Source organism: Rhinoraja longicauda, chromosome 2 (genome assembly GCF_053455715.1).
Source record: "Rhinoraja longicauda isolate Sanriku21f chromosome 2, sRhiLon1.1, whole genome shotgun sequence".
NCBI classification, from domain to species: domain Eukaryota; kingdom Metazoa; phylum Chordata; class Chondrichthyes; order Rajiformes; family Arhynchobatidae; genus Rhinoraja; species Rhinoraja longicauda.
The window spans coordinates 5,667,442-5,695,439 of NC_135954.1; the positions used below are offsets into that span (position 1 = coordinate 5,667,442).

General features: G+C 50.4%; 1 protein-coding gene across 1 annotated transcript; it reads left to right on the forward strand.

Moving 5' to 3' along the window:
* The first annotated feature begins 11 nt into the window (after positions 1-11).
* gmpr (guanosine monophosphate reductase) lies at positions 12-27,998 on the forward strand. Its single transcript, XM_078414438.1, has 8 exons — positions 12-127; positions 6,714-6,797; positions 9,109-9,282; positions 11,845-11,926; positions 14,519-14,625; positions 16,043-16,085; positions 20,931-21,090; positions 24,799-27,998. The coding sequence occupies exons 1-8, from the start codon at positions 83-85 to the stop codon at positions 24,977-24,979; spliced, it is 876 nt and encodes a 291-aa protein (XP_078270564.1). The 5' UTR covers positions 12-82; the 3' UTR covers positions 24,980-27,998.

Here is a 27,998-nt window from a genome sequence, read left to right on the forward strand (position 1 = left end):
TCTACAGGTGGACCTGAAGCGAACCTTCACGTTTCGGAACTCCAAGCAGACCTACAATGGAATCCCCATCATCGCGGCCAACATGGACACAGTGGGAACCTTCAAAATGGCCGAGGTTTTGAGCAAGGTCAGTACCTTCTTGTCTCTGGATAAACCAAGCTGGAAAGTTTAGCTGGGCTGGCACGGTGGCGCAGCGGTAAAGTTGCTGCCATTACAGCGAATGCAGCGCCGGAGACCCGGGTTCCATCCCGACTACGGGTGCTGTCTGTACGGAGTTTGTACGTTCTCCCCCTGTGACCTGCGTGGGTTTTTCGCCAAGATCTTCGATTTCCTCCCACACTCCAAAGACGTACAGGTTTGTAGGTAATTTGGCTTGGTGTAAGTGTAAATGATCCCTAGTGTGTGTAGGATAGTGTTAATGTGTGGGGATTAACAAGTTGAGCTGAAGGGCCTGTGTCTGTGCTCTACGACTCTGTGACTCTATGACTCTCTGTAGAAAGAAGGATCTGCTTATGCTGGTTTACACAGAAGGACACAAGTCCTACAAGTTCATGAGTTGTAGGAGTAGAATTAGGCCATTCGGCCCATCGTCTGCTCCGCCATTCAACCATGGCTGATCCATCTCTCCCTCCTAACCCCATTCTCCTACCTTCTCCCCATAACCCCTGACACCCGCCCTAAGCTAGAGGTTGTCTATCTCTGCCTCAAAAATATATCCACTGACTTGGCCTCCACAGCCCTCGGTGGCAATAAGCTCCACAGGTTAACTAAAGAAGTTCCGCCTCACCTCCTTTCTAAAAGAGCGCCCTTTAATTCTGAGGCTGTGCCCTCTGGTCCTAGACTCTCCCACCAGTGGAAACATCCTCTCCGCATCCACTCTATCCGGGCCTTTCACTATTCTGTACGTTTCAATGAGGTTCTCCCCTCCTCAACCTTCTAGACTCCAATGAGTACAGGCCCGGTGCTGACAAACGCTCGTCGTATGCCAACCCGTCAGTGAGTTTTGTCAGTTTAGTTTATTGTCAGTGAGAAGACTGTACAGGATTACAGCAAGCCATCCACGGTGTACAGATACTGGATAAAGGGAATAACGCTCAGTGCAAGTTGAAGGTCAGTGGATTCTGATTAAAGATCATCCATGGGTCTCCAATGAGGTAGAAATAGTTTGGGGGAGCGCCCTCTAGGGACAGATCCAGTATTGCCCCTGAAACCAGGCCACTCTTTGCATGCTGGTCACAGAAGTGGATCTGGAGTCCACTCTAGGGAGCGCCCTCTAGGGACAGATCTGGAGCGCCCTCTAGGGACAGATCCAGTATTGCCCCTGAAACCAGGCCACTCTTTGCATGCTGGTCACAGAAGTGGATCTGGAGTCATACTTCAAAATCGTTCCACTCTTTCAAAACCTCTACTCCTACAGCAACATTTGCATCTGCACACTGTGGATGACTCGATCGTAATCATAGAAACAGAAACATAGAAACAGAGAAAATCGGTGCAGGAGGAGGCCATTTGGCCCTTCGAGCCAGCACCGCCATTCACTGTGATCATGGCTGATCGTCCACAATCAGTAACCCGTGCCTGCCTTCTCCCCATATCCCTTGATTCCGCTAGCCCCTAGAGCTCTATCTAACTCTCTTTTAAATTCATCCAGTGAGTCGGCCTCCACTGCCCTCTGTGGCAGAGAATTCCACAAATTCACAACTCTCTGGGTGAAAAAGTTTTTTCTCACCTCAGTTTTAAATGGCCTCCCCTTTATTCTTAGACTGTGTGGCCCCTGGTTCTGGACTCGCCCAACATTGGGAACATCACGTGTTTGTTGTCTTTCCGCTGTCTGGTTAGCACGCAACAAAAAGCTTTTCACTGTACCTCGCTCGGTACACGTGACAATAAACTGAACTCAACGAAACTAGTTGGTGGTAGGAAGCGTCGGTCTTAAGGAGGGCCTCGACCCGAAACGTCACCCATTCCTTCTCTCCAGAGATGCTGCCTGACCCGCTGAGTTACTCCAGCACTCTGTGAAACGTCACCTATCCGTGTTCTCCAGAGATGCTGCCCGACCCGCTGAGTTACTCCAGCACTGCGACACTCTCAGCTGGTGTAACAGAGACTGTGACCGTCATTTAGATTGTGTTGTTTTGGCAGTATCAGGAGATGGTATTAGATTGCTGTTGTGACGTGCGATGATTGATTGTGCCTCTGCAGGGTAACTGCACCTGTTAACGTACCTGCAACTTTTACAGTTCATTCTGAAAGCCATGATTTATCTTCCTTCGTGTGGTGAAGGATAACTTGCATACTCAGTGAATGTTACAATACACGGTTCCATTGCAATTTTCCAATTGCTAGTGTAAGTTCAGTTTAGTTTAGTTTGGAGATACAGCACGGAAACAGGCCCTTCGGCCCGCCGAGTCCGTGCCGACCAGCGATCACCCCGTACACTAGCACTATCCTATACACACTAGGGACAATTTACAATTTTTACCGAAGCCAATTAACCTACAAACCTGTGGTAGACACAAAATGGTGGAGTCACTCAGCGGGTCAGGCAGCATCTCTGGAGAGAAGGAATGGGTGACATTTCAGGTCGACACCCTTCTTCAAATTCAATGGGTGATGTTTTGGGTCGAGACCCTTCTTCAGATTTAGTAAAGGGCTGCTCTCTAGTTGCGTTTGGATGGTTCAGTTGCCTGATAATGGCTGGGAAGAAACTCTAATGTCACCTACAAACGTCTTTGGAGTGTGCTGGGGAACCGGAGCACCTGGAGAAAACCCACGCAGGTCACGGGAAGAACGTGCAAACTCCGTACAGACAGCGCCCGTGGTCAGGATGGAACCCGGGTCTCTGGCGCTGTGAGGCAGCAACTCTACCGCTGCGCCACCGCGTCGCACTGTTGTAAGCTAGTGTAGGTTATTAAAATCCTGAAAAGGCCTGTTAAAAGTCTTACCGACCAAGGTGAACTAACAGGTGTGGCCAAAACAGGTGTGTGTAATGGCTACACACCTCGGTGTACCGTGCATGAAATGTGTTTCCAAAACCTAAAACCCAAAGCAGGGAAGAGCGGATGATAAACGTTGGATTTGGCAGAGCAGGGGTTATTTTCTCTGGCTGTTTATATGTACTACAACCATATGGTCCCTATCAAAGTCATAGAGTCACCCAGCGTGGAAGCTGGCCCTTCAGCTCAACAATATGCCCCATCTACACTAGTCCCACCTGCCTGCGTTTGGCCCATATCCCAGTAAACCTGTCCTATACACGTGCATGTTTAAGACTGTCCTCGTAAAGTGTGAAAAACGCACACCTCCAGATTCAGGGACAGTTTCTTCCCCCGCTATTTTCAGGCAACTGAACTGCCCTCTCACCAACTAGAAAGCAGTCCTGGCCTATCATCTACCTCGTTGGGGACCCTCGGACTATCTTTAAATGGACTTTACTGGACCTTACCTTGCTGGACTGTCGTATGTTGAAAGACTGGAGCGACTAGGCTTGTATACACTGGAATTTAGAAGGATGAGAGGGGATCTTATCGATACGTATAAGATTATTAAGGGGTTGGACACGTTAGAGGCAGGAAACATGTTCCCAATGTTGGGGGAGTCCAGAACCAGGGGCCACAGATTATGAATAAGGGGTAGGCCATTTAGAACGGAGATGAGGAAAAACTTTTTCAGTCAGAGAGTTGTGAATCTGTGGAATTCTCTGCCTCAGAAGGCAGTGGAGGCCAATTCTCTGAATGCATTCAAAAGAGAGCTAGCTAGAGCTCTTAAGGATAGCTGAGTCAGGGGGTATGGGGAGAAGGCAGGAACGGGGTACTGATTGAGAATGATCAGCCATGATCACATTGAATGGCGGTGCTGGCTCGAAGGGCCGAATGGCCTCCTCCTACACCTATTGTCTATTGTGTCTGTCTTAGATTAAGCAGATTACAGCGTTATTGGTGTAGGAAGAACCTGCAGGTGCTGGTTTAAACCGCAGACAGACACAAAAAGCTGGAGTAACCCAGCGGGACAGGCAGCATCTCTGGAGAGAGGGAATGGGTGACATTTCTGGTCGAGACTTTTCTCCAGTCTGAAGAAGTGTCTCGACCTGAAACGTCACCCATTCCTTCTCTCCAGAGATGCTGCCTGTCCCGCTGAGTTACTCCAGCATTTTGAGTCTATCTTACAACGTTATTAGGCAGGAGCTAGGGAGGATAAATTGGGAGCAGTTGTTATTGAGTCCACATCTGACATGCGGAGGTTATTTAAAGACCAGTCGATCATATTTCAGGATCGCGATGTTCCAGTGAGGAGGGATAAAGATAGCAAGGTTCGGGAACTTTGATGATGAAAGAGGTTGTGAATTTGGCCAAGAAAGGGGAAGGAAGTTTATGTTTACGATCCCCGGAATTATTGGTTAACTTACGATGAGCGTTTGGCGGCACTGGGCCTGTGCTCGCTGGAGTTTAGAAGGCTGGGGTGGGGGGGGGGGGGGGGAACCTCATTGAAACCATATGACGAACTGTTCACTGCAAGGGCCAGGAAGCGAGCGGGCAAGATCATCTCTGACCCCTCTCACCCTGGCCACAAACTCTTTGAAGCACTTCCCTCTGAAAGGCGACTCCGGACTGTCAAAGCAGCCACAGCCAGACATAAAAACAGATATTTTCCATGAGCAGTAGCTCTACTCAACAACCAAAAGTCTATATCCTTTTTTCTCTGGTATTTTATTTCATTCTTCACATGTTTAAACTATATTGTTGTATTCTCAATGTTTTAATGTTTTATGCTTTATTCTTAATTGTTTACTGTATGTTCGTGTTGTTACTTGCGAGCGGAGCACCAAGGCACATTCCTTGTATGTGTACATACTTGGCCAATAAAAATTATTCAATTCAATTAAATTCAATTCAATTCAATTCAATTCAATTCAATTCAATTCAATTCAATTCAATTCAACTTACTGAATAGTGAAAGGCCTGGATAGAGCGGATGTGGAGAGCATGTTTCCACTAGTGGGAGAGTCTAGGACTAGAAGTCATAGCTTCAGAATTAAAGGACGTTCCTTTAGGAAGGAGATGAGAAAGAATTTCTTTGGTCAGAGGGTGGTGAATCTGTGGAATTCATTGCCACAGAAGGCAATGTCAATGGATGGCCAAGTGAATGGATATTTTTAAGGCAGACTTAGATAGGTTCTTGATTAGTACAGTGGTCAGAGGTTATGGGGGGAAGGCAGGAGAATGGGGTTAGGAGGGGGAGAATGATGTTTTTAAATGTGCTATACAAATAAAATTGACTTGACTTGACTTGACTTGACCTTATGTTAAGTGTAGGAAGATGAAATCAGAGAGGCTTTTGAGGAATATGAAGAAAGCAGGAAAAACTGAAGGCAGGTCAGGAAGGGCCATGAAACGTCAGTATCTGAAGAAGGGTCTCAGCCCGAAACGCCATCCATTCCTTCTCTCCAGAGATGCTGCCTGACCCGCTGAGTTACTCCAGCATTTTGTGTCCATCTAATGTCAGTGGCGAGTTGGATCAAAGAGGATACCAAGTCATCTTAGACACAAAAGAGTAATTCAGCGGCTCAGGCAGTATCTCTGGAGAGAAGGAATGGGTGATCGAGGAAAATAGGTAATAGGAAAGAAAAGATTCGGCACGGTGGCGCGGCGGTAGAGTTGCTGCCTGACAGCGCCGGAGACCCGGGTTCCATCCCGACTACGGGCGCCGACTGTACGGAGTTTGTACGTTCTCCCCGTGACCTGCGTGGGTTTTCTCCGGTATCTTCGGTTTCCTCCCACACTCCGAAGACGTGCCGGTTTGTAGGCGAATTGGCTTGGTGTAAATTTAAGTTGTCCCTGGTGTGTGTAGGATAGTGCTACTGTGCGGGGTGATCGCTGGGCGGCACTTGCTCATGTTTGGTCCACATCCCTCCAAACCTTTCCCATCCATGTACTTGTCCAACTGGTTTTTAAATACTGTTATGGTACCTGTTTCAAAGTGCCTCCAATTTGCGTTTGCACTTGCATCCTCTGACTCCAAGTGTGAATTCCTCCCTTTATCCTATCCTCTCCCTAATTACTCCCTTGATTTTAATGTGTGTACAAAAAGACTCGGGGAGGAAGGAACTGCAGATGCTGGTTTACACCGAAGATAGTCAGGAAAGGCTGGAGTAACTCAGCGGGACATGACAGCCTCTCTGGAGAGAAGGAACGGGTGACGTTTCGGGTCGAGACCCTTTTTCTGTCAGGGCGGTCACGGTGGCGCAGCGGTAGAGTTGCTGCCTTACAGCGAATGCAGCGCCAGAGACCCGGGTTCGATCCCGAGAACGGGCGCCGTCTGTACGGAGTTTGTACGTTCTCCCCGTGACCTGCGTGGGTTTTTCCGAGATCTCCAGTATCCTCCCACACTCCGAAGATGTACAGGCTTGTAGGTTAATTGGCTTGGTAACTGTAAAAGAAAATTGTCCCTAGTGGGTGTAGGATAGTGTTAGTGCGCGGGGATCACTGGTCGGCGCGGACCCGGTGGGCCGAAGGGCCTGTTTCCGCACTGTATCTCTAAACTAAACTAAACTAAACTAAACTAAAGGGTCTCGACCCGAAACGTCACCCTTTCCTTCTCTCCAGAGACGCTGCCTGTCCCACTGAGTTACTCCAGCTTTTTGTGCCTATCTTCTGTACTGTTCTATGTTCTAGGTGCCTGCAGTAAACTCGCTGAGCCTGTGGTTTCTTTTGCAGTTCGCCATGTTTATTGCCATTCATAAACACTACAGTCTGGATGACTGGAAGGCATTTGCGGCCACTCACCCTGAATGTCTCGAGGTATGTTATTCTTGAGAATATTCGGTGGTATAAGTTGATTTGCTGTGGGGAAGAGGCTGTTCCTGAACCTGGACGTTACAGTTTTCAGGCTCCTGTACCGTCTTCCCGATGGCAGGGGTGAGATGAGAGTGTGGCCAGGGTGGTGTGGGTCTCTGGTGATGCTGGCTGCCTTTGTGAGGCAGCGACTCCTGTAGATCCCTTCGATGGTGGGGAGGTCAGTACCCGTGATGGACCGGGCAGTGTTAGAAACATAGAAACATAGAAAATAGGTGCAGGAGTAGGCCATTCGAGCCATTCAATGTGATCATGGCTGATCACCCAAAATCAGTACCCCGTTCCTGCTTTTTCCCCATATCCCTTGATTTCTTTAGCCCTAAGAGCTCTATCTAACTCTCTCTTGAAAACATCCAGTGAATTGGCCTCCACTGCCACAGACTCACAACTCTCTGGGTGAAGAAGTTTTTTCCTCATAGACAATAGACAATAGGTGCAGGAGGAGGCCATTCGGCCCTTCGAGCCAGCACCACCATTCAATGTTGTCATTCACAATCAGTACCCCGTTCCTGCCTTCTCCCTATACCTCCTGACTCTGCTATCCTTAAGAGCTCTATCTAGCTCTCTCTTGAATGCATTCAGAGAATTGGCCTCCACTGCCTTCTGAGGCAGAGAATTCCACAGATTCACAACTCTCTGGGTGAAGAGGTTTTTTCCTCACCTCAGTCCTAAATGGTCTACTCCTTTATTCTTAAACTGTGGCCCTTGGTTCTGGACTCCCCCAACATCGGGAACATGTTTCCTGCATCTAGCTTGTCCAATCCTTTAAGAATTTTAAATGTTTCCATAAGATCCCCTCTCATCCTTCTAAATTACAGCGAATACAAGCCCAGTCAACCCAGTCTTTCACCATATGTCAGTCTCACCATCCCGGGAATTAACCTGGTGAACCTACGCTGCACTCCCTCAATAGCAAGAATATCACGTAGCAATAGAAAGAAGTTCACCACCTGAGGTTAGTTTAGTTTACCATGGTGTTCACCGTAGATATATCCTAGGACAAAGCTATGCTTGAGAGCACAGCTTTCAGATTAGGTAAAGGGGAAGTGCAACGAGACCTTATGCACCAGTCACTGAGAGTGAGCGTGCAGGTACAGCAGGCAGTGAAGAAAGCTAATGGCGCGTTGGCCTTCAATAACAAGAGGATTTGAGTAGAGGAGCAAAGAGGTCATTCAGCAGTTGTAGAGGGCCCTGCGAGACCACGCCTGGAGTATTGTGTGCAGTTTTGGTCTCCTAATTTGAGGAAGGACGTCCTTGCTATTGAGGCAGTGCAGCGTAGGTTAATCCCCGGGATGGCGGGACTGTCGTATGAGGAAAGATTGGAAAGACTAGGCTTGTATTCACTGGAGTTTAGAAGGATGAGAGGGGATCTTATAGAGACGTATAAAATTATGAAAGGACTGGACAAGCTAGATGCAGGAAAAATGTTCCCAATGTTGGTGGAGTCCAGAACCAGGGGCCACAGTGGTGTTTTAGAACAGCACGTGGACATGCACGGAATGGAGGGATGTGGATTATGTGCAGGCAGATGAACATGGATTTTCCCCGGGATTTCCGGCTTCCTCCCACAATCCACATGTGAGACCACATCTGAAGTACTGTGTGCAGTTTTGGTCTCCTAATTTGAGGAAGGGCGTCCCTGCTATTGAGGCAGTACAGCGTAGGTTCACGAAGTTAATCCCTGGGATAGCGGGACTGTCGTATAAGGAAAGACTGTCATATGAGTGGGCTTGCATTCACTGGAGTTTAGAAGGATGAGAGGGGATCTTCTGGAGACGTATAAAATTATAAAAGGACTGGACAAGCTAGATGCAGGAAAATTGTTCCCAATGTTGGGGGAGTCCAGAACCAGGGGCCACACAGTCTTAGAATAAAGGGGAGGCCATTTAAAACTGAGGTGAGAAAAAACTTTTTCACCCAGAGAGTTGTGAATTTGTGGAATTCTCTGCCACAGAGGGCAGTGGAGGCCAATTCACTGGGTGAATTTAAGAGAGAGTTAGATAGTGCTCTAGGGGCTAGTGGAATCAAGGGGTATGGGGAGAAGGCAGGCACAGGTTACTGATTGTGGATGATCAGCCCTGATCACAATGAATGGCGGTGCTGGCTCGAAGGGCCGAATGGCCTCCTCCTGCACCATGTCCAGCACTGACGTTATGGGCTGTGGTGCCTGTTCGTGTGCTGGTACTGTGCTCTGTGTTTAATGGATTCTTTGCCTTTCTGCCCATCTCTCTCTCTCTCTCTCTCTCCTTCTCGTCAGCACATGGCTGTCAGCTCTGGCACAAGCCAGGCAGACTTGGAAAAGCTGTGCATGATCCTGGATTCGATTCCAGCCATCAACTACATCTGCCTAGACGTTGCCAACGGTTACTCCGAATACTTTGTGGAATCTGTCAAAACTGTTCGGTCCAAGTTTCCAAAACACACAATCATGGTAAGCCTTGTACGCTCGTGAGAATTCTGTTTTCTTCTGTGCCGTGAGTCATGGGAGTAGAACCAGGCCATTTGGCTCATCAAAGATCTAAGATCTTCGGTGCGTTTCTAACTTGGTTTAGTTTAGTTTAGAGATACAGCGCGGAAACAGGCCCTTTCGGCCCACCGGGTCCGCGCCGACCAGCGATCCCCGCACATTAACACTGTCCTATCTATACCCACTGGGGACAATTTTTACATTTCACCAAGCCAATTAACCTACAAACCTGCACGTCTGGGAGGAAACCAAAGATCTCGGAGAAAACCCACGCAGGTCACGGGGAGAACGTACAAACTCCGTACAGACAGCGCCCGTAGTCAGGATCGAACCCGGGTCTCCGGCGCTGCATTCGCTGTAAGGCAGCAACTCTACCGCTGCGCCACCGTGCCGCCCAACTTGCTAACTTGGGACGTGGCAGCCTGCCATTGTTCAAATTAGTGGCACGGTTGGCGCAGCGGTTGAGTTGCTGCCTCACGGCGCCAGAGACCCGGGTTCCATCCCGACCACGGGTGCCGTCTGTATGGAGTTTGTACGTTCTCCCAGTGAACTGCGTGGGTTTTCTCCGGCTGCTCCGGTTTCCTCCCACGCTCCACATACGTGCAGGCTTGCAGGTTACATTGGCTTCGGTAAAGATTGTAAATTGTCCCTCGTGTCAGAGTTCTTTCGCCAGAGGGTGGTGAATCTGTGGAATGTATCGCCACAGTAGGCTGCGGAGGCCAAGTCAGTGGGTATTTTTGAGGCGGAGATTGATAGATTCTTGATTAGTAAGGGTGTCAGGGGTGGAGGGGAGAAGGCAGGAGAATGGGGTTGAGAGGGAAAGATAGAACAGGAAAACGGGCTAGAGAATCCACAGCGATTCCTAGTTCAGTTGAGTTTATTGTCACGTGTACCGAAGTACAGTGAGAAGCTTTTGTTGCGTGCCAACCAGTCAGCGGAAAGACAACACACGATTACAATCGAGCTATTTACAGTGTACAGATACATGATAGGGGAATAACTTTTAGTGCAAGGTAAAGCCAGTAAAGGATAGTGCGATACTAGTTCAGCACTGCTCTCTGGGTTGTGGTAGGATGGTTCAGTTGCCTGATAACAGCTGGGAAGAAACTGTCCCTGAATCTGGAGCTGTGCGTTTTCACACTTCGGTACCTTTTTCCGGATGGGAGAGGGGAGAAGAGGGAGTGGCCGGGGTGCGACTTAGTCCTTGATGATGCTGCTGGCCTTGCCGAGGCAGCGTGAGGTGTAGATGGAGTCAATGGAAGGGAGGTTGGTTTGTGCGATGGTCTGGGCTAAGAGAGATTCCGAGAGTTTTGCTGAGTTACTGTCTGTGTCTCATGTTGCAATTGTACAATAGACAATAGACCATAGGTGCAGGAGGAGGCCATTCAGCCCTTCGAGCCAGCACCGACATTCGTTGTGATCATGGCTGATCATCCACAATCAGTACCCCGTTCCTGCCTTCCCCCCATACCCCCTGACTCCGCTATCTTTAAGAGCTCTATCTAGCTCTCTCTTGAAAGCACGTTGGTGAGGCCACTTTTAGAGTATTGTGTTCAGTTCTGGGCACCATGTTATAGGAAAGATGTTGTAAAGCTGTAAAGGGTGCAGAGAAGATTTACCAGGATGTTGCTAGGATTTGAGGGACTGAGCTTCAGGGAGAGGTTGAGCAGGCTGGGACTCTATTCCTTTTAGCGCAGGAGGATGAGGGGTGATCTTATAGAGGTGTATAAAATTAGGAGAGGAACAGATCGGGATTACATACAGAATCTTTTGCCCAGAGCAAGGAAGTTGAGAACCAGAGGAAGTGGGTTTAAGGTGAGGTCGGAAAGATTTAATAGGAACCTGAGGAGTAACTGCCTACACTATCCTACACACACTAGGGGACCATTTACAATTTACCAAAGCCAATTAACCTACAAACCTGTAGGTCTCCAGTGAGGTAGATAATAGTTCAGGACTGCTCTCTAGTTGCTGGTCGGATGGTTCAGTTGCCTGATAACAGCCGGGAAGAAACTGTCCCTGAATCTGGAGGTGCTGTAGGAAGAAGATTTAATTGTGTGGAGCGATTGTAATGTGTGATTGTAGATCTGCTTCTGTGGCTAGCACGCAAATAGTCGTCTGGGGCGGGCGCCATCTTGGAAGTAGTGCTGTCTGAATGTCTTAGTTTGGTTTAGAGATACAGTGCGGAAACAGGCCCTTCGGCCCACCGAGTCCGCATCGACCAGCGATCCCCGCACACTAACATTATCCTACACGTACCAGGGACAATATACAATGACACCAAGCCGATTAACCTGCGAACCTGCACGTCTTTGGGGTGTGAGAGGAAACCAGGGTATCTGGGGAAAACCCACCAGGCAGGTCACGGGGAGAAGGTACAAACTCCGTACACACAGCACTGTGAGGCAGCAACTCTACCGCTGTGCCACCGTGCCACCCCAATCTGTGACAGAATCTTCTGCTTTCTCTGACTTTCATTTTTTCCTCTCTCTCTCCCCTTCTCTCTCTCTCTCTCTCAAACCCAAGGCTGGCAACGTGGTGACGGGGGAAATGGTGGAAGAGCTGATTCTCTCGGGAGCTGATGTCATCAAAGTGGGCATCGGGCCAGGTAAACAAACAAGGGGGCATCGGGCCAGGTAAACGAACAAGGGGGCATCGGGCCAGGTAAACGAACAAGTAGGCATCGGGCCAGGTAAACAAACAAGGGGGCATCGGGCCAGGTAAACAAACAAGGGGGCATCGGGCCAGGTAAACGAACAAGGGGGCATCGGGCCAGGTAAATGAACAAGTGGGCATCGGGCCAGGTAAACGAACAAGGGGGCATCGGGCCAGGTAAACAAACAAGGGGGCATCGGGCCAGGTAAACGAACAAGGGGGCATCGGGCCAGGTAAACGAACAAGGGGGCATCGGGCCAGGTAAACAAACAAGGGGGCTTCGTTCAGAGACACAGTTGCGGAAACAGGCCCTTCGGCCCACCGCGTCCGCGCAGACCAGCGATCCCCGCACACTAGCACTACCCTACGCACACTCGGGACAATTTTTACATTTACCAAGCCAATTAACCTACAAACCTTTGGAGTGTGGGAGGAAACCGAAGATCTCGGAGAAAACCCGCGCAGGTCACGGGGAGAACGTACAAACTCCGTACAGACGGCGCCCGTAGTCGGGATGGCACCCGGGTCTCTGGCGCTGTGTGGCAGCAACTCTACCGCTGCCCCACCGTGCCGCCCCAATGGGGTGTGAGGTGAGGACAAACCTTCCGCAGAGTTCCAGTCGTACAGTCTTCCAGCATGGATGCCATTATGCCGCCCACGCCATCTAAACACACGTTTCTCTTTCTTTCCGTCAATTGAAGCTCTGGTCAGGCGCTGGACAGGCCACATTCGTAGTACTGTGCGCAGTTTTATAGATACACAGACAATAGGTACAGGAGGAGGCCATTCGGCCCACTTCGAGCCAGCACCGCCATTCACTGTGATCATGGATGATCATCCACAATCAGTAACCCGTGTCTACCTTCTCCCCATATCAATAGACAATAGGTGCAGGTGTAGGCCAATCAGCCCTTCGAGCCAACACCGCCATTCACTGTGATCATGGATGATCATCCACAATCAGTACCCCGTTCCTCCCATACCCCCATACCACCTGACTCCGCTATCCTTAAGAGCTCTGTCTAACTCTCTCTTAAATGCATTCAGAGAATTGGCCCTCACTGCCTTCTGAGGCGGAGAATTCCACAGATTCATAACTCTGAGTGAAAACGTTTTTCCTCATCTCCGTTCTAAATGGCCTACCCCTTTATTCTTTGGGCCCCGTATCTGAGGAAGGATGTGCCGGGTCTGGAGAGGGTTAGCATATGATGGGCGTTTGTCGGCTCTGGGCTTGTACTCACTGGAGTTCAGAAGGATGAGGGGGGGGACATCATTGAAACTTACAGAATAGTGAAAGGCCTGGATAGAGTGGATGTGGAGAGGATGTTTCCACTGGTGGGAGAGTCTAGGCCCAGAGGTCACGGCCTCAGAATTAAAGGTCGCACTTTTAGAAAGGAGGTGAGGAGGAACTTCTTCAGTCAGAGGGTAGTTAATCTGTGGAACTCATTGCCACAGAGGGCAGTGGAGGCCAAGTCAGTGGATATTTTCAAGGCAGAGATAGACAAATTCTTGATTAGAACAGGTGTCAAGGGTTATGGGGAGAAGGCGGGAAGATGGGATGAGGAGGCAGAGATCAGCCATGATTGAATGGCGGAATGGACTCAATGGGCCGAATGGCCTAATTCTATTCCTGTTCCTTAGGACCTTATTACCTTAAAATGCTGGAGTAACTCAGCGGGTCAGGCAGCATCTCTGGAGATAGGTAATGGGTGACGTTTCGGGTCGTGACTTGACAACTCCTTCCCAAGGTTTCCGTTCAGTTCCGTTTAGTTGAGTTTATTGTCACGTGTACCGAGGAGCAGTGAAAAGCTTTTGTTGCGTGCCAACCAGGCAGCGGAAAGATAATACATGATTACAATTGAGCCGTCCACAGTGTACAGATACATGATGAAGGGAATAACATGAACAACGTTTAGTGCAAGATAAAGCCCGTAAAGTCCAATCAGTCTGAGTGTCTCCAATGAGGTAGATAGTTGTTCAGGACTGCTCTCTAGTCGCTGGTAGGATGGTTCAGTTGCCTGATAACAGCTGGGCAGAAACTGTCCTTGAATCTGGAGGTGCTGCAGGAGGAGAAATTTAAGAGTGTGGAGCGATTGTCATGTGTGATTGTAGATCTGTTTCTGTGGCTAGCACGCAAACAGTCGTCTGGGTTGGGCGCCATCTTGGAAGTCTGAATGTCTTAGTTTAGTGTAGAGATACGGTGCGAAAACAGGCCCTTCGACCCACCGAGACCAGCGATCCCCGCTCATTAACACTACCTTACATACACACTAGGGACAATTTACAATGACACCAAGCCGATTAACCTACAAACCTGCACGTCTTTGGAGTGCGAGAGGAAACCAGAGCACCCGGAGAAAGCCCACGCAGGTCACGGGGAGAACGTACAAACTCCGTACAGACAGCACCCGTAGTCGGGATCGAACCCGGGTCCCTGGCGCTGTGAGGCAGCAACTCTACCGCCGTGCCGCCCTGAGACTGTGGTAAGGTGCTATCCTGATGCATGTTTTCCCCTTTCTTTCCGCCAATTGTGTTTTATCTCCAGGCTCTGTGTGCACGACTCGAATCAAAACAGGGGTGGGTTACCCCCAGCTGAGCGCAGTGATTGAGTGTGCTGACTCTGCCCACGGTCTCAAAGGCCACATCATCTCCGTGAGTGACTCGCACACGCACACGCACACGCACACGCACATGCACACCCACACGCACACGCACACATGCGCAAACACACACACACACACACGTACGCACACACACGCACGCACACACACACACACACGCACGCGTACACACACGCACACACACACACACGCACACACACGCACGCGCAAACACACGCACCCGCAAACACAGGCACCCACACACGCTCGCGTACACGCACGCACACACACGCACGCACGCACACACACACACGCACGCGTACACACACACACGCACACATACACACACACGCAAACACACGCACACACCCACACACATGCACGCGCAAACACACACACACGCACACACACACGCATACGCACGCGCAAATACACGCACCCACACACGCACGCGTACACACGCACGCGCAAATACACACACACACACATGCACACACACACACACACACATGCATGCACACGCACACACAAGCACACGCACATGCATGCACACGCACACGCACACGAACACAAGCTCTCATCCGCTTACACGCGGGCAGCTCGGCAAGGCAACTTGCTAAATGAACCGAAACCTCAATGCACCACTTCCAAATGTAATAAGATTCTAGAAACATAGAAACATAGAAAAAAGTGCAGGAAGAGGCCATTTGGCCCTTCGAGCCAGCATCGCCATTCATTGTGATCATGGCTGATCATCCACAATCAGTAACCCGTGCCTGCCTTCTCTCCATATCCCTTGATTCCACTAACCCCTAGAGCTCTATCTAATTATTTTTTTAATTCATCCAGTGAATTGGCCTCCACTGCCCTCTGTGGCAGAGAATTCCACAAATTCACAACTCTCTGGGTGAAAAAGCTCCTTCTTACCTCAGTTTTAAATGGCCTCCCCTTTATTCTAAGACTGTGGCCCCTGGTTCTGGACTCGCCCAACATTGGGAACAGTTTTCCTCATCCTTCTAGCATCCTCTTCGCAGTTCACACTGCCACCCAGCTTTATGTCATCTGCAAACTTGCTAGTGTTGCTTCTAATTCCTTCCTCCAAATCATTACTACATATGGTGAACAGTTGCGGCCCCAACACCGAGCCTTTGTGGCACTCCACTCGCCACTGCCTGCCATTCTGAGGAACTGTTTTACCCAGAGAGTTGTGAATTTGTGGGATTCTCTGCCACAGAGGGCAGTGGAGGCCAAATCACTGGATGGATTTAAGAGAGAGTTAGATAGAGCTCTAGGGGCGAGTGGAATCAAGGGATATGGGGAGAAGGCAGGCACGGGTTACTGATTGTGGATGATCAGCCATGATCACAGTGAATGGCGGTGCTGGCTCGAAGGGCCAAATGGCCTCTTCCTGCACCTACTTTCTGTGTTTCTATGTTTAATTGCTAATTGTTTTTTTCTTTTTTCATAAGGATGGTGGCTGCAGCTGCCCTGGTGATGTTGCCAAAGCATTCGGTAAATTATTGAATCCAATCTCTCTTATATTTGCAACTCTATGTTATAATTCACCTTGTCTGTGGCATTGCAAATATGAACATGGTTTGTGTAGGAAGGAACTGCAGACGCTGGTTTACACCGAAGATAGACGCAAAATGCTGGAGTAACTCAGCGGGACGGGCAGCATCTCTGGAGAGAAGGAATGGGTGACGTTTCGGGTCGAGACCCTTCTTCAGACTGAGAGTCAGGGGAGAGGGAGGCTAGAGATTTGGAAGGGTGTGGTGTGAAAACGACAGATCAAAGCAGACGAACATCAAGGAAATGCAGACTAGATCATTGTTGGCTGAGGGGAAGGTGACAACGAGAACTAGAATGGGGGAGGGACGGAGAGAGGGGGTTACTTGAAGTTGGAGAAGTCAATGTTCATACCGCTGGGGTGTAAGCTGCCCAAGCGAAATATGAGGTGCTGTTCCTCCAATTTGCGCTGGGCCTCACTCTGACAATGGAGGAGACCCAGGACAGAAAGGTCAGTGTGGGAATGGGAGGGGGAGAGAGGTCATGCAGGCTAGGAGTCTGTAGAAGGGTCTTGACCCGAAATGTCACCCATTCCTTTTTCAGTCAGAGAGTTGTGAATCTGTGGAATTCTCTGCCTCAGAAGGCAGTGGAGGCCAATTCTCTGAATACATTCAAGAGAGAGCTAGATAGAGCTCTTAAGGATAGCGGAGTCAGGGGGTATGGGGAGAAGGCAGGAACGGGGTACTGATTGAGAATGATCAGCCATGATCACATTGAATGGCGGTGCTGGCTCGAAGGGCCGAATGGCCTCCTCCTGCACCTTTTGTCTATTGTCTATTGTCTATTGTCCAGAGATGCTGCCTGACCTGCCGAGTTACTCCAGCACTTTGCGTCTATCTCAGGCGAGGGCTTTATTGTTTGAAGTGCAGGAGGATGAGGGGTGATCTTGTAGAGGTGTACAAAATCATGAGAGGAATAGATCGGGTAGACGCACAGAGTCTCTTGCCCAGAGTAACGGTGAAGATAGTGTGAGCTCAGGGAAGCTGGCCTTTACAGACTGACAGTCTTGGTGTTCGCTCATCCTTGAGTACAGCCGCAGAAAGAAAACATTGCACTCGGCCACAGACCAGTGATGCCCAGGGGTTGCAGCCAACTGTGGCATGGTGCACAGCCATGCAACCTGCAGCGGCACGGTGGCGCAGCAGTAGAGTTGCTGCCTCACAGCGCCAGAGACCCGGGTTCCATCCCGACCACAGGTGCTGTCTGTACGGAGTTTGTACGTTGTCCCCGTGACCCCGTGGGTTTTCTCCGGGTGCTCCGGTTTCCTCCCATACTCCAAGGACGTAGAGGTTTGTAGGTTAATTGGCTTTTGTAAATTGCCCCCGAGTAGGGTTGCCAACTGTCCCGTATCAGCCGGGACATCCCGTATATTGAGCTAAATTGATTTGTCCCATACGGGACCTCCCTTGTCCCGTATTAGGCCCGGGGGGCGCTGTTGGCCCGGGTAGTGTAGGCCTGGACAGTGTAGGCCCGGACAGTGTTGGCCCGGGCAGTGCAGGTCCAGGCAGTGTAGGCCCGGACAGTGTAGGTCTGGACAGAGTAGGCCTGGAAGGTATAGGCCCGGACCGTGTAGGCCCGGACAGTGTAGGTCTGGACAGTGTAGCCCCGGACAGTGTAGGCCCGGGCAGTGTAGGTCCGGACAGAGTAGGCCCGGACAGTGTAGGCCCGGACAGTGTAGGCCCGGACAGTGTAGGCCCGGACAGTGTAGGCCCGGACAGTGTAGGCCCGGACAGTGTAGGCCCAGAGGCCCGGGCGCTGCCTAACGGACGTTGCATAGCAACCCGCCTCTCGGCCCAGGCGGCCGCCATTGGTGGAGCTGGAGCACGTGGCCGCTGGCTGGGTGAGATCACGTGGGACGCGGGGCGGTGACGTCACCTTGTCCCTTATTTGGGCATGAGATAGTTGGCACCCCTACCCCCGAGTGTGTCGGGAGTGGACAAGAAAGTGGGATAACATAGAGCGAGTGTGAAGTAATGATCGCTGGTCGGCGTGGACTCGGTGGGCTGAAGGGCCTGTTTCCGTGCTGTATCTCTAAAACTAATACAATCAGTCTGAAGAAGGGTCCCAACCCGAAACGTTGTCTGTCCATGTCCGCCCAGATGCTGCCTAACCCACTAAGTTCCTCCAGCACTTTGTCTTCCACACGAGATTCTAGTATTTGCACTTCCTTCTGTCTCTAATGTTTGTTTTATAGTTTTCCTTCGTAGTCCTCAAATACTAGAGGACATAGCTTTCAGGTGAGAGGGGCAAAGTTTACAGGAGAATGGGAAAGTGGGGGAACATAGAACTAGTTTTTAGTTTTTCCTTAGTTTTAGAGATACAGCGTGGAAACAGGCCCTTCGGCCCACCGAGTCTGCGCCGACCAGTGTTCCCAGCACACTAACTCTTATTGGGCGGCACGGTGGCGCAGCGGTAGATTTGCCGCCTTACAGCGTTTGCAGCGCCGGAGACCCGGGTTCCATCCCGACTACGGGCGCTGCCTGTACGGGAGTTTGCACGTTCTCCCCGTGACCTGCGTGGGTTTTCTCCGAGATCTTCGGTTTCCTCAAACACTCCAGGTCTGTAGGTAAAGTGGCTTGGTAAATGTACAAATAGTTCCTAATGTTAATATGTGGGGATCGCTGGTCAGCGCGGACCCGGTGGGCTGAAGGGCCTGTTTCCACGCTGTATCTCTAAACCTAAACCTACAGACACAAGGGACAATTTACTATTATACCAAGCCAATTAACTTACAAACCTGTACGTCTTTGGAGTGTGGGTGGAAACCGGTGCACCTGGAGAAAACCCATGCAGGTCACGAGGAGAACGTACAAACTCTGTACAGACATAGAAAACATAGAAAAATAGGTGCAGGAGTAGGCCATTCGGCCCTTCGAGCCAGCACCACCATTCAATATGATCACGGTTGATCATCTAAAATCATTACCACGTTCCTGTTTTTTTCCCATATCCCTTGATTCCTTTAGCCAGAAGAGCTAAATATAACTCTCTCTTGAAAACATCCAGTAAATTGGCCTCCACTGCCCTCTGTGGCAGAGAATTCCAGATTCACAACTCTCTGGGTGCAAAAGACAGCACCCATAGTCAGGATTGAACCCGGGCCACTGGCGCTGTGAGGCAGCAACTCTACCACTGCGCCACCGTGCCGCCAACTAGTGTGAACGGGTGATCGATGGTCAGCGTGGACTCGGTGGGCTGATGATATTGTATCTCTAAATTAAATTCATCTTAAGATAAGAGTCTCTGGTGGTTTCAGCTGCTTTCCCTTCCTCCACCACAGGAGGGCAGTCTTGGTCAGTGTTCATCGTCCCTGTCACATCTTGATTACCTCAGTGCAGGACCTGAGGGTCAATTGCCCATGATGCTATCATCTATTAGAGGGCATTGAGTCAGAGGCATTGAGTAAAGAGGCAGGAGGTAGCAGGGTGGTGGGTGCATGGGACGAGCTGCCAGAGGAACATGTTAGGACTGGTTTGGAGGGATATGGACCAAGTGCGGGCAGGTGGGACTGATGTAGATGTTGGCCGGTATGGGTAAGTTGGGCCGAAGGGCCTGTTTCCACACTGTATCACTCTATGATTCCCTGACTAGAAATAAGGAACTGCAGATGCTGCTTTACAAAAATAACATAAAGGGGTGGTGTAACAATAGAGTTGCTGCCTCACAGCGCCAGAGACCCGGGTTTGATCCTGACTACGGGTGCTGTCTGTACGGAGTTTGCACGCTCTCCCCGTGACCCACGTGGGTTTTCTCCGGGTGCTCCGGTTTCCTCCCACACTCCAAAGACGTGCAGGTTTGTAGGTTAATTGGCTTCTGTAAATTGTCCCTAGAGTGTCGGATAGTGTTAGTGTGCGGGGATTGCTGGTCGGCGCGGACTCGGTGGGCCGAAGGGCCTGTTTCCGCGCCGTATCTCTAAAGTAAAAGCAGCTGCATTCCATGCAGAGCGCCCCCTGGTGGTGATGGTGCACTCGGCATGTTGGTGAGGTGCTCCCAGGTTAGTTTAGTTTAGAGATCCAGCACGGAAACAGGCCCTTCGGCCCATCGAGTCCGCGCCGACCAGCGATCACCCCGTACACTAGCACCATCCCACACGCACTAGGGACAGTTTACAATTTTTACTGACGCCAAATTAACCTACAAACCTGTACGTCTTTGGAGTGCGGGAGGAAACCGGAGCACCCGGAGAAAACCCACGCGGGTCAAGGGGAGAACGTACAAACTCTGTACAGACAGCACCCGTGGTCAGGATCGAACCCGGGTCTCTGGCGCTGTAAGGCAGCAACTCTACCTGTACGGAGATGGAAACATATGCAATTCTTAAGGGATTGGAGAGGCTAGATGCAGGAAAAATGTTCCCGATGTTGGGGAAGTCCAGAAGCAGGGGTTTCAGAATAAGGGGTCGGCCATTCAGGACTGAGATGAGGAAAAACCTTTTCGCCCAGAGAGTTGTGAATCTGTGGAATTCTCTGCCATAGAAGGCAGTGGAGGCCGATTCACTGGATGTATTCAAGAGAGAGTTAGATAGAGCTCTTCGGGCTAAAGGGAATCAAAGGATATGGGGAGAAAGCAGGAACGGGGTACTGATTGTGGATGATCAGCCATGATCACAGTGAATGGCGGTATCACAAAATGCTGGAGTAACGCAGCAGGTCAGGCAGCATCTCTGGAGAGAAGGAATGGGACTCTGCAGTTATTCTCCTTCAGCGAATGGCGGTGCTGGCTCGAAGGGCCGAATGGTCTGCTATTTTCTAACGTTGTTACTAAGCGGCTTTCTTGCGCTGTTTCCAGGGGCGGGAGCGGACTTTGTGATGCTGGGCGGGATGTTTGCGGGTCACGACCAGTGTGCCGGGGAGACCATCGAGAAGGATGGCAGGAAGGTGAAGCTGTTTTACGGGATGAGTTCGGACACTGCCATGAAGAAGCACGTGGGTGGCGTGGCGGAATACAGGTAACCCCTTCAACCTTCGTTACCGCCAGTGGAGAAATGAGCAGAGCCCATCATCAAAAGCAGAGAACAGGTGCTGGAGTAGGACATTTGGCCCATCGAGCCAGCACCGCCACACACTAGGGACAATTTAAGGGCCTGTCCCACTTAGGCGATTTTAAGGCGACTGCCGGCGACTAGGCTGTCGCCGAATGTTCGCCAGGGTGTCGCGGGCAGGCATGATCGTGAGGAGTCTTCAATGAATCGTAGCAGATCTCGGCGCGTCACGGAAAATAATTTCCAGATAGAAATTTCTCAGCGCCAGCTGGCTTGTCGCCAGGTATCGTAGTTTATTGCGGGCGCTGTCTGTCGCATGCTGTCCCCAGGTTTGCTGGGTTGTCGCAGATGCGTTTAGAAGCACGTAATATTAAATTAAGAAAAGGCATTTGAAGATACCAGAAGATAGTTTTAGTTTAACCAATTTATTTACCGTCAGGACATTTGACGGGTAGATCGGAGGCGGCGGTTTGACGGTCAGGTTAGCGTGGGAATTTCACGATGTTTCCGAAGACGGTGTAATCTCTTAGCCAGGTGCTAGTTTCACGGAAAAAAGTCACTTGTATCAACCTGACTCGGCATTGTCGTGGTCATTGTCGTGGTCATTGTCGTGGTCATTGTCGTGGTCATTGTCGTGGTCATTGTTGTCGGGTAAAAGAAAATTTCGCCGATCTGATACGACTTTGACAGTCGCCGGCAGTTGCCTAATAATCGCGTAACTGGGACAGGCCCTTAACTCTTGTACTGGCATCCGTCCATCTACGAGAGACGATGGTGTGGCTTGGCGTTGTCCCGCTTGGAGAGGGGGTGTTTTTCACCTGTGGTTACATCTCACTGTGCCCAGCAAGGATGAAGTGCCCTCCCCGTTTGATTTGGCAGCTGAGCCTGGGCAGGTAAATGTGAATACAAACTTGCCCAGCATCTGCGTTCCCCTCTCGACCCGACAGGCTGATTGCAGAGGAACGGCGTGGCTGCTACGTCTGGGGCCTACGCGGTCGCGGGAGTTGCCGGAAGGCGGACGCATGAGGGATGCACGTACAAATTCCGTGCAGACAGCACCCGTGGTCGGGATGGAACCCGGGTCCCTGGTGCTGTGAGCGCTGTAAGGGCAGCAACTCTACCGCTGCGCCACCTTCCTCATATGACAGTCCCGCCATCCCAGGGATCAATCTCGTGAACCTACGCTGCACTGCCTCAATTACAAGGATGTCCTTCCTCAAATTAGGAGACCAAAACCTACACAATTCTTAAGGGGTCGGACAGGCTAGATGCAGGAAGATTGTTCCCGATGTTGGGGAAGTCCAGAACAAGGGGTCACAGTTTAAGGATAAGGGGAAAGTCTTTTAGGACCGAGATGAGAACGTTCTTTTTCACACAGAGAGTGGTGAATCTGTGGAATTCTCTGCCACAGAAGGTAGTTGAGGCCAGTTCATTGGCTATATTTAAGAGGGAGTTAGACGTGGCCCTCGTGGCTAAAGGGATCAGGGGGTATGGAGAGAAGGCAGGTACAGGATACTGAGTTGGATGATCAGCCATGATCATATTGAATGGCGGTGCAGGCTCGACTGCCTACTCCTGCACCTATTTTCTATGTTTCTATGTTTCTATGTACACAATACTCCAGATGTGGTCTTACCAGGGCCCTATACAACTGCAGAAGAATCTCTTTACTCCTTTACTGAAATCCTCTCATTATGAAGGACAACATTCCATTAGCTTTCTTCACTGCCTGGTGTACCTGTACGCCAACTTTCAGTGACTGGTGTACAATGACACCCAGGTCTCGCTGCACCTCCCCCTTACCTGACTTAACACCATTGAGATAATAATCTGCCTCCTTGTTTTTGCCGCCAAAGTGGATAACCTCACATTTATCTATATTATACTGCATCTGCCACGCATCTGCCCACTCACTCAGCCTGTCCAGGTTACCCTGCAACCTCCTAACATCCTCTTCACAGTTTACACTGCCATCCAGCTTTGTATCATCCACAAACTTGCTAGTGTTGCTTCTAATTCCCTCATCCAAATCATTAATATATTTGGTAAACAGTTGCGGCCCCAACACCGAGCCTTGCGGCACTCCACTCGCCACTGCCTGCCATTCTGAAAAGGACCCGTTTACTCCTACTCTTTGCTTCCTGTCTGCCAAACAATTTTCTATCCATGTCAACACCCTACCCCCAATACCATGTGCTCTCATTTTAGTCACCAATCTCCCGTGCGGGACCTTATCAAAGGCTTTCTGAAAGTCTAGATACACTACATCCACTGGCTCCCCTTCATCCATTTTACTTGTCACATCCTCAAAAAATTCCAGAAGATTAGTCAAGCATGATTTCCCTTTCATAAATCCATGCTGACTTGGACTTATCCTTTTGCTGCTATCCAAATGCATCGTTATTACCTCTTTAATAATTGACTCCAGCATCTTTCCCACCACCGAAGTCAGGCTAACTGGTCTGTAATTCCCCGTTTTCTCTCTCGCTCCTTTCTTGAAAAGTGGGATGACATTAGCTATCCTCCAATCCACAGGAACTGATCCTGAATCTATTGAACATTGGAAAATGATCACCAATGCGTCCACTATTTCTAGAGCCACCTCCCTGAGAACCCTGGGATGCAGATCATCAGGCCCAGGGGATTTATCATCCTTCAGTCCCATTAGTCTACCCAATACTATTTCTTGCCTATTGCAAATTTCTTTCAGTTCCTCTACCCCCCCCCCCCCCCCTAGATCCTCTGTCCTCCAGTACATCTGGGAGATTGTTTGTGTCTTCCTTAGTGAAGACAGATCTGAAGTACCTGTTCAACTCTTCTACCATTTCCTTGATCACAATCGAGCCGTTCACAGTGTACAGATACATGATAAGGGAATAAGGTTTGGTGCAAGGTAAAGCCAGCAAAGTCCGATCAAGGGTAGTCCAAGGGTCACCAAAGAGGTAGATAGTAGTTCAGCACCACTCTCTGGTTGTGGTAGGATGGTTCAGTTGCCTGATAACAGCCGGGAAGAAACTGTCCCTGAATCTGGAGGTGTGCGTTTCCACACTTCTGTACCTTTTTCCTGATGGGAGAGGGGAGAAGAGGGAGTGGCCGGGGTGCGACTGGTCCTTGATTGTGCTGCTGGCCTTGCCGAGGCAGCGTGAGGTGTAGATGGAGTCAGTGGACACTGCTGTCTGTACGGAGGCAGCAACTCTGCCGCTGCGCCACTGTGCCGTATTAGTGCGAGGTAAAGCCAGTAAAGTCCGATCAAAGATAGTCCGAGGGTCACTGATGAGGTCATAAGGAATAGGAGCAGAATTAGGCCATTCGGCCCATCAAGTCTACTCCGCCATTCAATCATGGCTGATCTATCTCTCCCTCCTAACCCCATTCTCCTGCCTTCTCCCCATAACCCCTGACACCCGCACTAATCAAGAATTGATCTATCTCTGCCTTAAATATATCCACTGACTTGGCCTCCACAGCCCTCGGTCCCCTCTCGTTCTTCTAAACTCCAGCGAGTCCAGGCCCAGTGCCGACAGACCTATCAGCCACGACGACGGTGAATGGCGGTGCTGGCGCAAAGGGCCGAATGGCCTCCTCCTGCGCCTATTGTCTATTGTCTATCGCCTATAAACGCTCATCGTAGGTTAATGAGATGGATAATGGACTGCCTCTTTCGTTTCCACCCAGGGCTTCGGAAGGCAGGACGGTGGAGGTTCCTTACAAGGGAGACGTGGAGAAGACCATCCTGGACATTCTGGGTGGTTTGCGGTCCACGTGTACCTATGTGGGAGCCGCCAAGCTCAAGGAGCTGAGTCGAAGGACGACCTTCATCCGCGTGACTCGTCAGTTCAACCAGATGTTCTCTTAGCCCGCCTTGTCGCGGTGAAGCAAACCAGGGCTTTAACTTTTCTGCGGCTCCCTCATTCAACACAATGTACTTGAATATAATTTATAACCTTGCACGGTGTGTTAATATTTCCCAGATTTTTTTTTTTAATTGCCCGCACAACTTACAGGGCTGGTCTTTCTGCAGCGCGGTCTCAGTGGCACAGGGGTAGAGCTGCTGCCTTACAGCGCCAGAGACCCGGGTTCGATCCCGACTACGGGTGCTGTCTGTACGGAGTTTGTACGTTCTCCCCGTGACCTGCGTGGGTTTCCTCCCACACTCCAAAGACAATAGACAATAGACAATAGGTGCAGGAATAGGCCATTCAGCCCTTCGAGCCAGCACCGCCATTCAATGCGATCATGGCTGATCACTCTCAATCAGTACCCCGTTCCTGCCTTCTCCCCATACCCCCTCACTCTGCTATCCTTAAGAGCTCTATCCAGCTCTCTCTTGAAAGCATCCAACGAACTGGCCTCCACTACCTTCTGAGGCAGAGAATTCCACACCTTCACCACTCTCTGACTGAAAAAGTTCTTCCTCATCTCCGTTCTAAATGGCCTACCCCTTATTCTTAAACTGTGGCCCCTTGTTCTGGACTCCCCCAACATTGGGAACATGTTTCCTGCCTCTACTGTGTCCAATCCCCTAATTATCTTATATGCTTCAATAAGATCCCCCCTCATCCTTCTAAATTCCAGTCTATACAAGCCTAATTGCTCCAGCCTTTCAACATACGACAGTCCCGCCATTCCGGGAATTAACCTAGTGAACCTACGCTGCATGCCCTCAATAGCAAGAATATCCTTCCTCAAATTTGGAGACCAAAACTGCACACAGTACTCCAGGTGCGGTCTCACCAGGGCCCTGTACAACTGTAGAAAGACGTGCAGGTTTGTAGGTTAATTGGCTTGGTTATACATGTAAATTGTCCCTAGTGGGTGTAGGATCGTGTTAGTGTGCGGGGATCGCTGGTCGGCACGGACTCGGTGGGCTGAAGGGCCTGTTTCCACGCTGTATCTCTAAACTAAAATAAACTAAACCCGCAGCTCTCTGCCACAGTGCTGTCTAAAATATTCTGGCTGTAAAGCAGTTCTTTACTGTGCTACTGTTGAGTTGTAAGCTGCATTGAATCCCTCAATTTTAGGTTACCCTCCTTTTTACCTCCCCCCCCCTCTACCCGAGCCTGCACCCATTTCATCCCCCAGCCGTCCCGTCCCCACCTTTACCCCTTCCATCTCTCCCCTTTCACCCTCTCCCCTTCCACCTCTCCCCTTCACCCTCTCCCCTTCACCCTCTCCCCTTCCACCCTCTCCCCTTCCACCTCTCCTTTCCACCTCTCCCCTTCCACCTCTCCCCTTCCACCTCTCCCCTTCCACCTCTCCCATTTCACCTCTCCCCTTCCACCTCTCCCCTTTCACCTCTCCCCTTCCACCTCTCCCCTTCCACCTCTCCCATTTCACCTCTCCCCTTCCACCTCCCCTTCCACCTCTCCCATTTCACCTCTCCCCTTCCACCTCTCCCCTTCCACCTCTCCCATTTCACCTCTCCCCTTCCACCTCTCCCCTTTCACCTCTCCCCTTCCACCTCTCCCCTTCCACCTCTCCCCTTCCACCTCTCCCCTTCGCCCTCTCCCCTTCCACCTCTCCCCTTCCACCTCTCTCTCCTTCCACCTCTCCCCTTCCACCTCTCTCTCCTTCCACCTCTCCCCTTCCACCTCTCCCCTTTCGCCCTCTCCCCTTCCACCTCTCTCCCCTTCACCCTCTCCCCTTCCACCTCTCCCCTTCGCCCTCTCCCCTTCCACCTCTCCCCTTCGCCCTCTCCCCTTCCACCTCTCCCTTCCACCTCTCCCCTTCGCCCTCTCCCCTTCCACCTCTCCCCTTCCACCTCTCCCCTTCCACCTCTCCCCTTCCACCTCTCCCCTTCCCTCCGCCTTTACATTTCATTCTTCTTCTTATCCCTATCTGACACCCTTTTGTCACCTTTTCATTTCTAGTCCTTGTCCACCCATCTGCCAATGAACCCCCCCCCCCCTCAGCTGTATCCACCTATCACTTAAGAAAGGTGACATTTCGGGTCGAGACCATTCTTCGGAACTTCAGGGTCTGAAGAAGGGTCTCGACCTGAAAGATCACCAGTGCCTTTTCTCCAGAGATGCTGCCTGACCTGCTGAGTTACTCCGGCATTTTGTGTCTATCTTCGGTGCCATCCAGCATCTGTGGTTCCTTCCCGCACATCCACCTATCACTTGCCAGACTTTGTCCCGCTCCCACCACTCCATTCCAGCTTTCTCTCCCCCGACAAGATTAGTCTGAAGAAAGGTCCTGATCTGAAACGTTGCCTATCCATCTTCTTCAGAGATGCTGCCTGACCCGCTGAGTTACTCCAGCACTCTGTGAAACGTCACCTATCCATATCCACCAGAAATGCTGCCTGGCCCGCTGAATTAGTCCAGCATGCTGTGAAATGTCTCCTATCCATGTCCTCCAGAGATGCTGCCTGACCCGCTGAGTTACTCCAGCACTCTGTGAAACGTCACCTATCCATGTTCCCCAGAGATGCTGCCTGACCCGCTGAGTTACTCCAGCACTCTGTGAAACGTCACCTATCCATGTTCCCCAGAGATGCTGCCTGACCCGTTGAGTTACTCCAGCATGGCATTTTCTTTAGTATAGAATCAATGAACTGCAGATGCTGCTTTACACAAAAGGACACAAAGTGCTGGAGTAACTCAGCAGGTCAGGCAGCATCTGTGGAGACCATGGATAGTTGATGTTTCAGGTCGGGACTTTTCTTCTGCCTTGTGTTTTATTTTTATTCACTGAAGATTATATTTTGATGTGAAAATTAGCTATTGCTTCAACCAAAAATGAATGTACAGCAAATATTTTATTACTAAATGGACTGCTTAGGAATGTACAATTATGAATGCGAGAAATCTAATTTATTTCAAGCATAACTTTAAGTATATAAATTCTTATGTGTTGTAATGTTTGAGGAT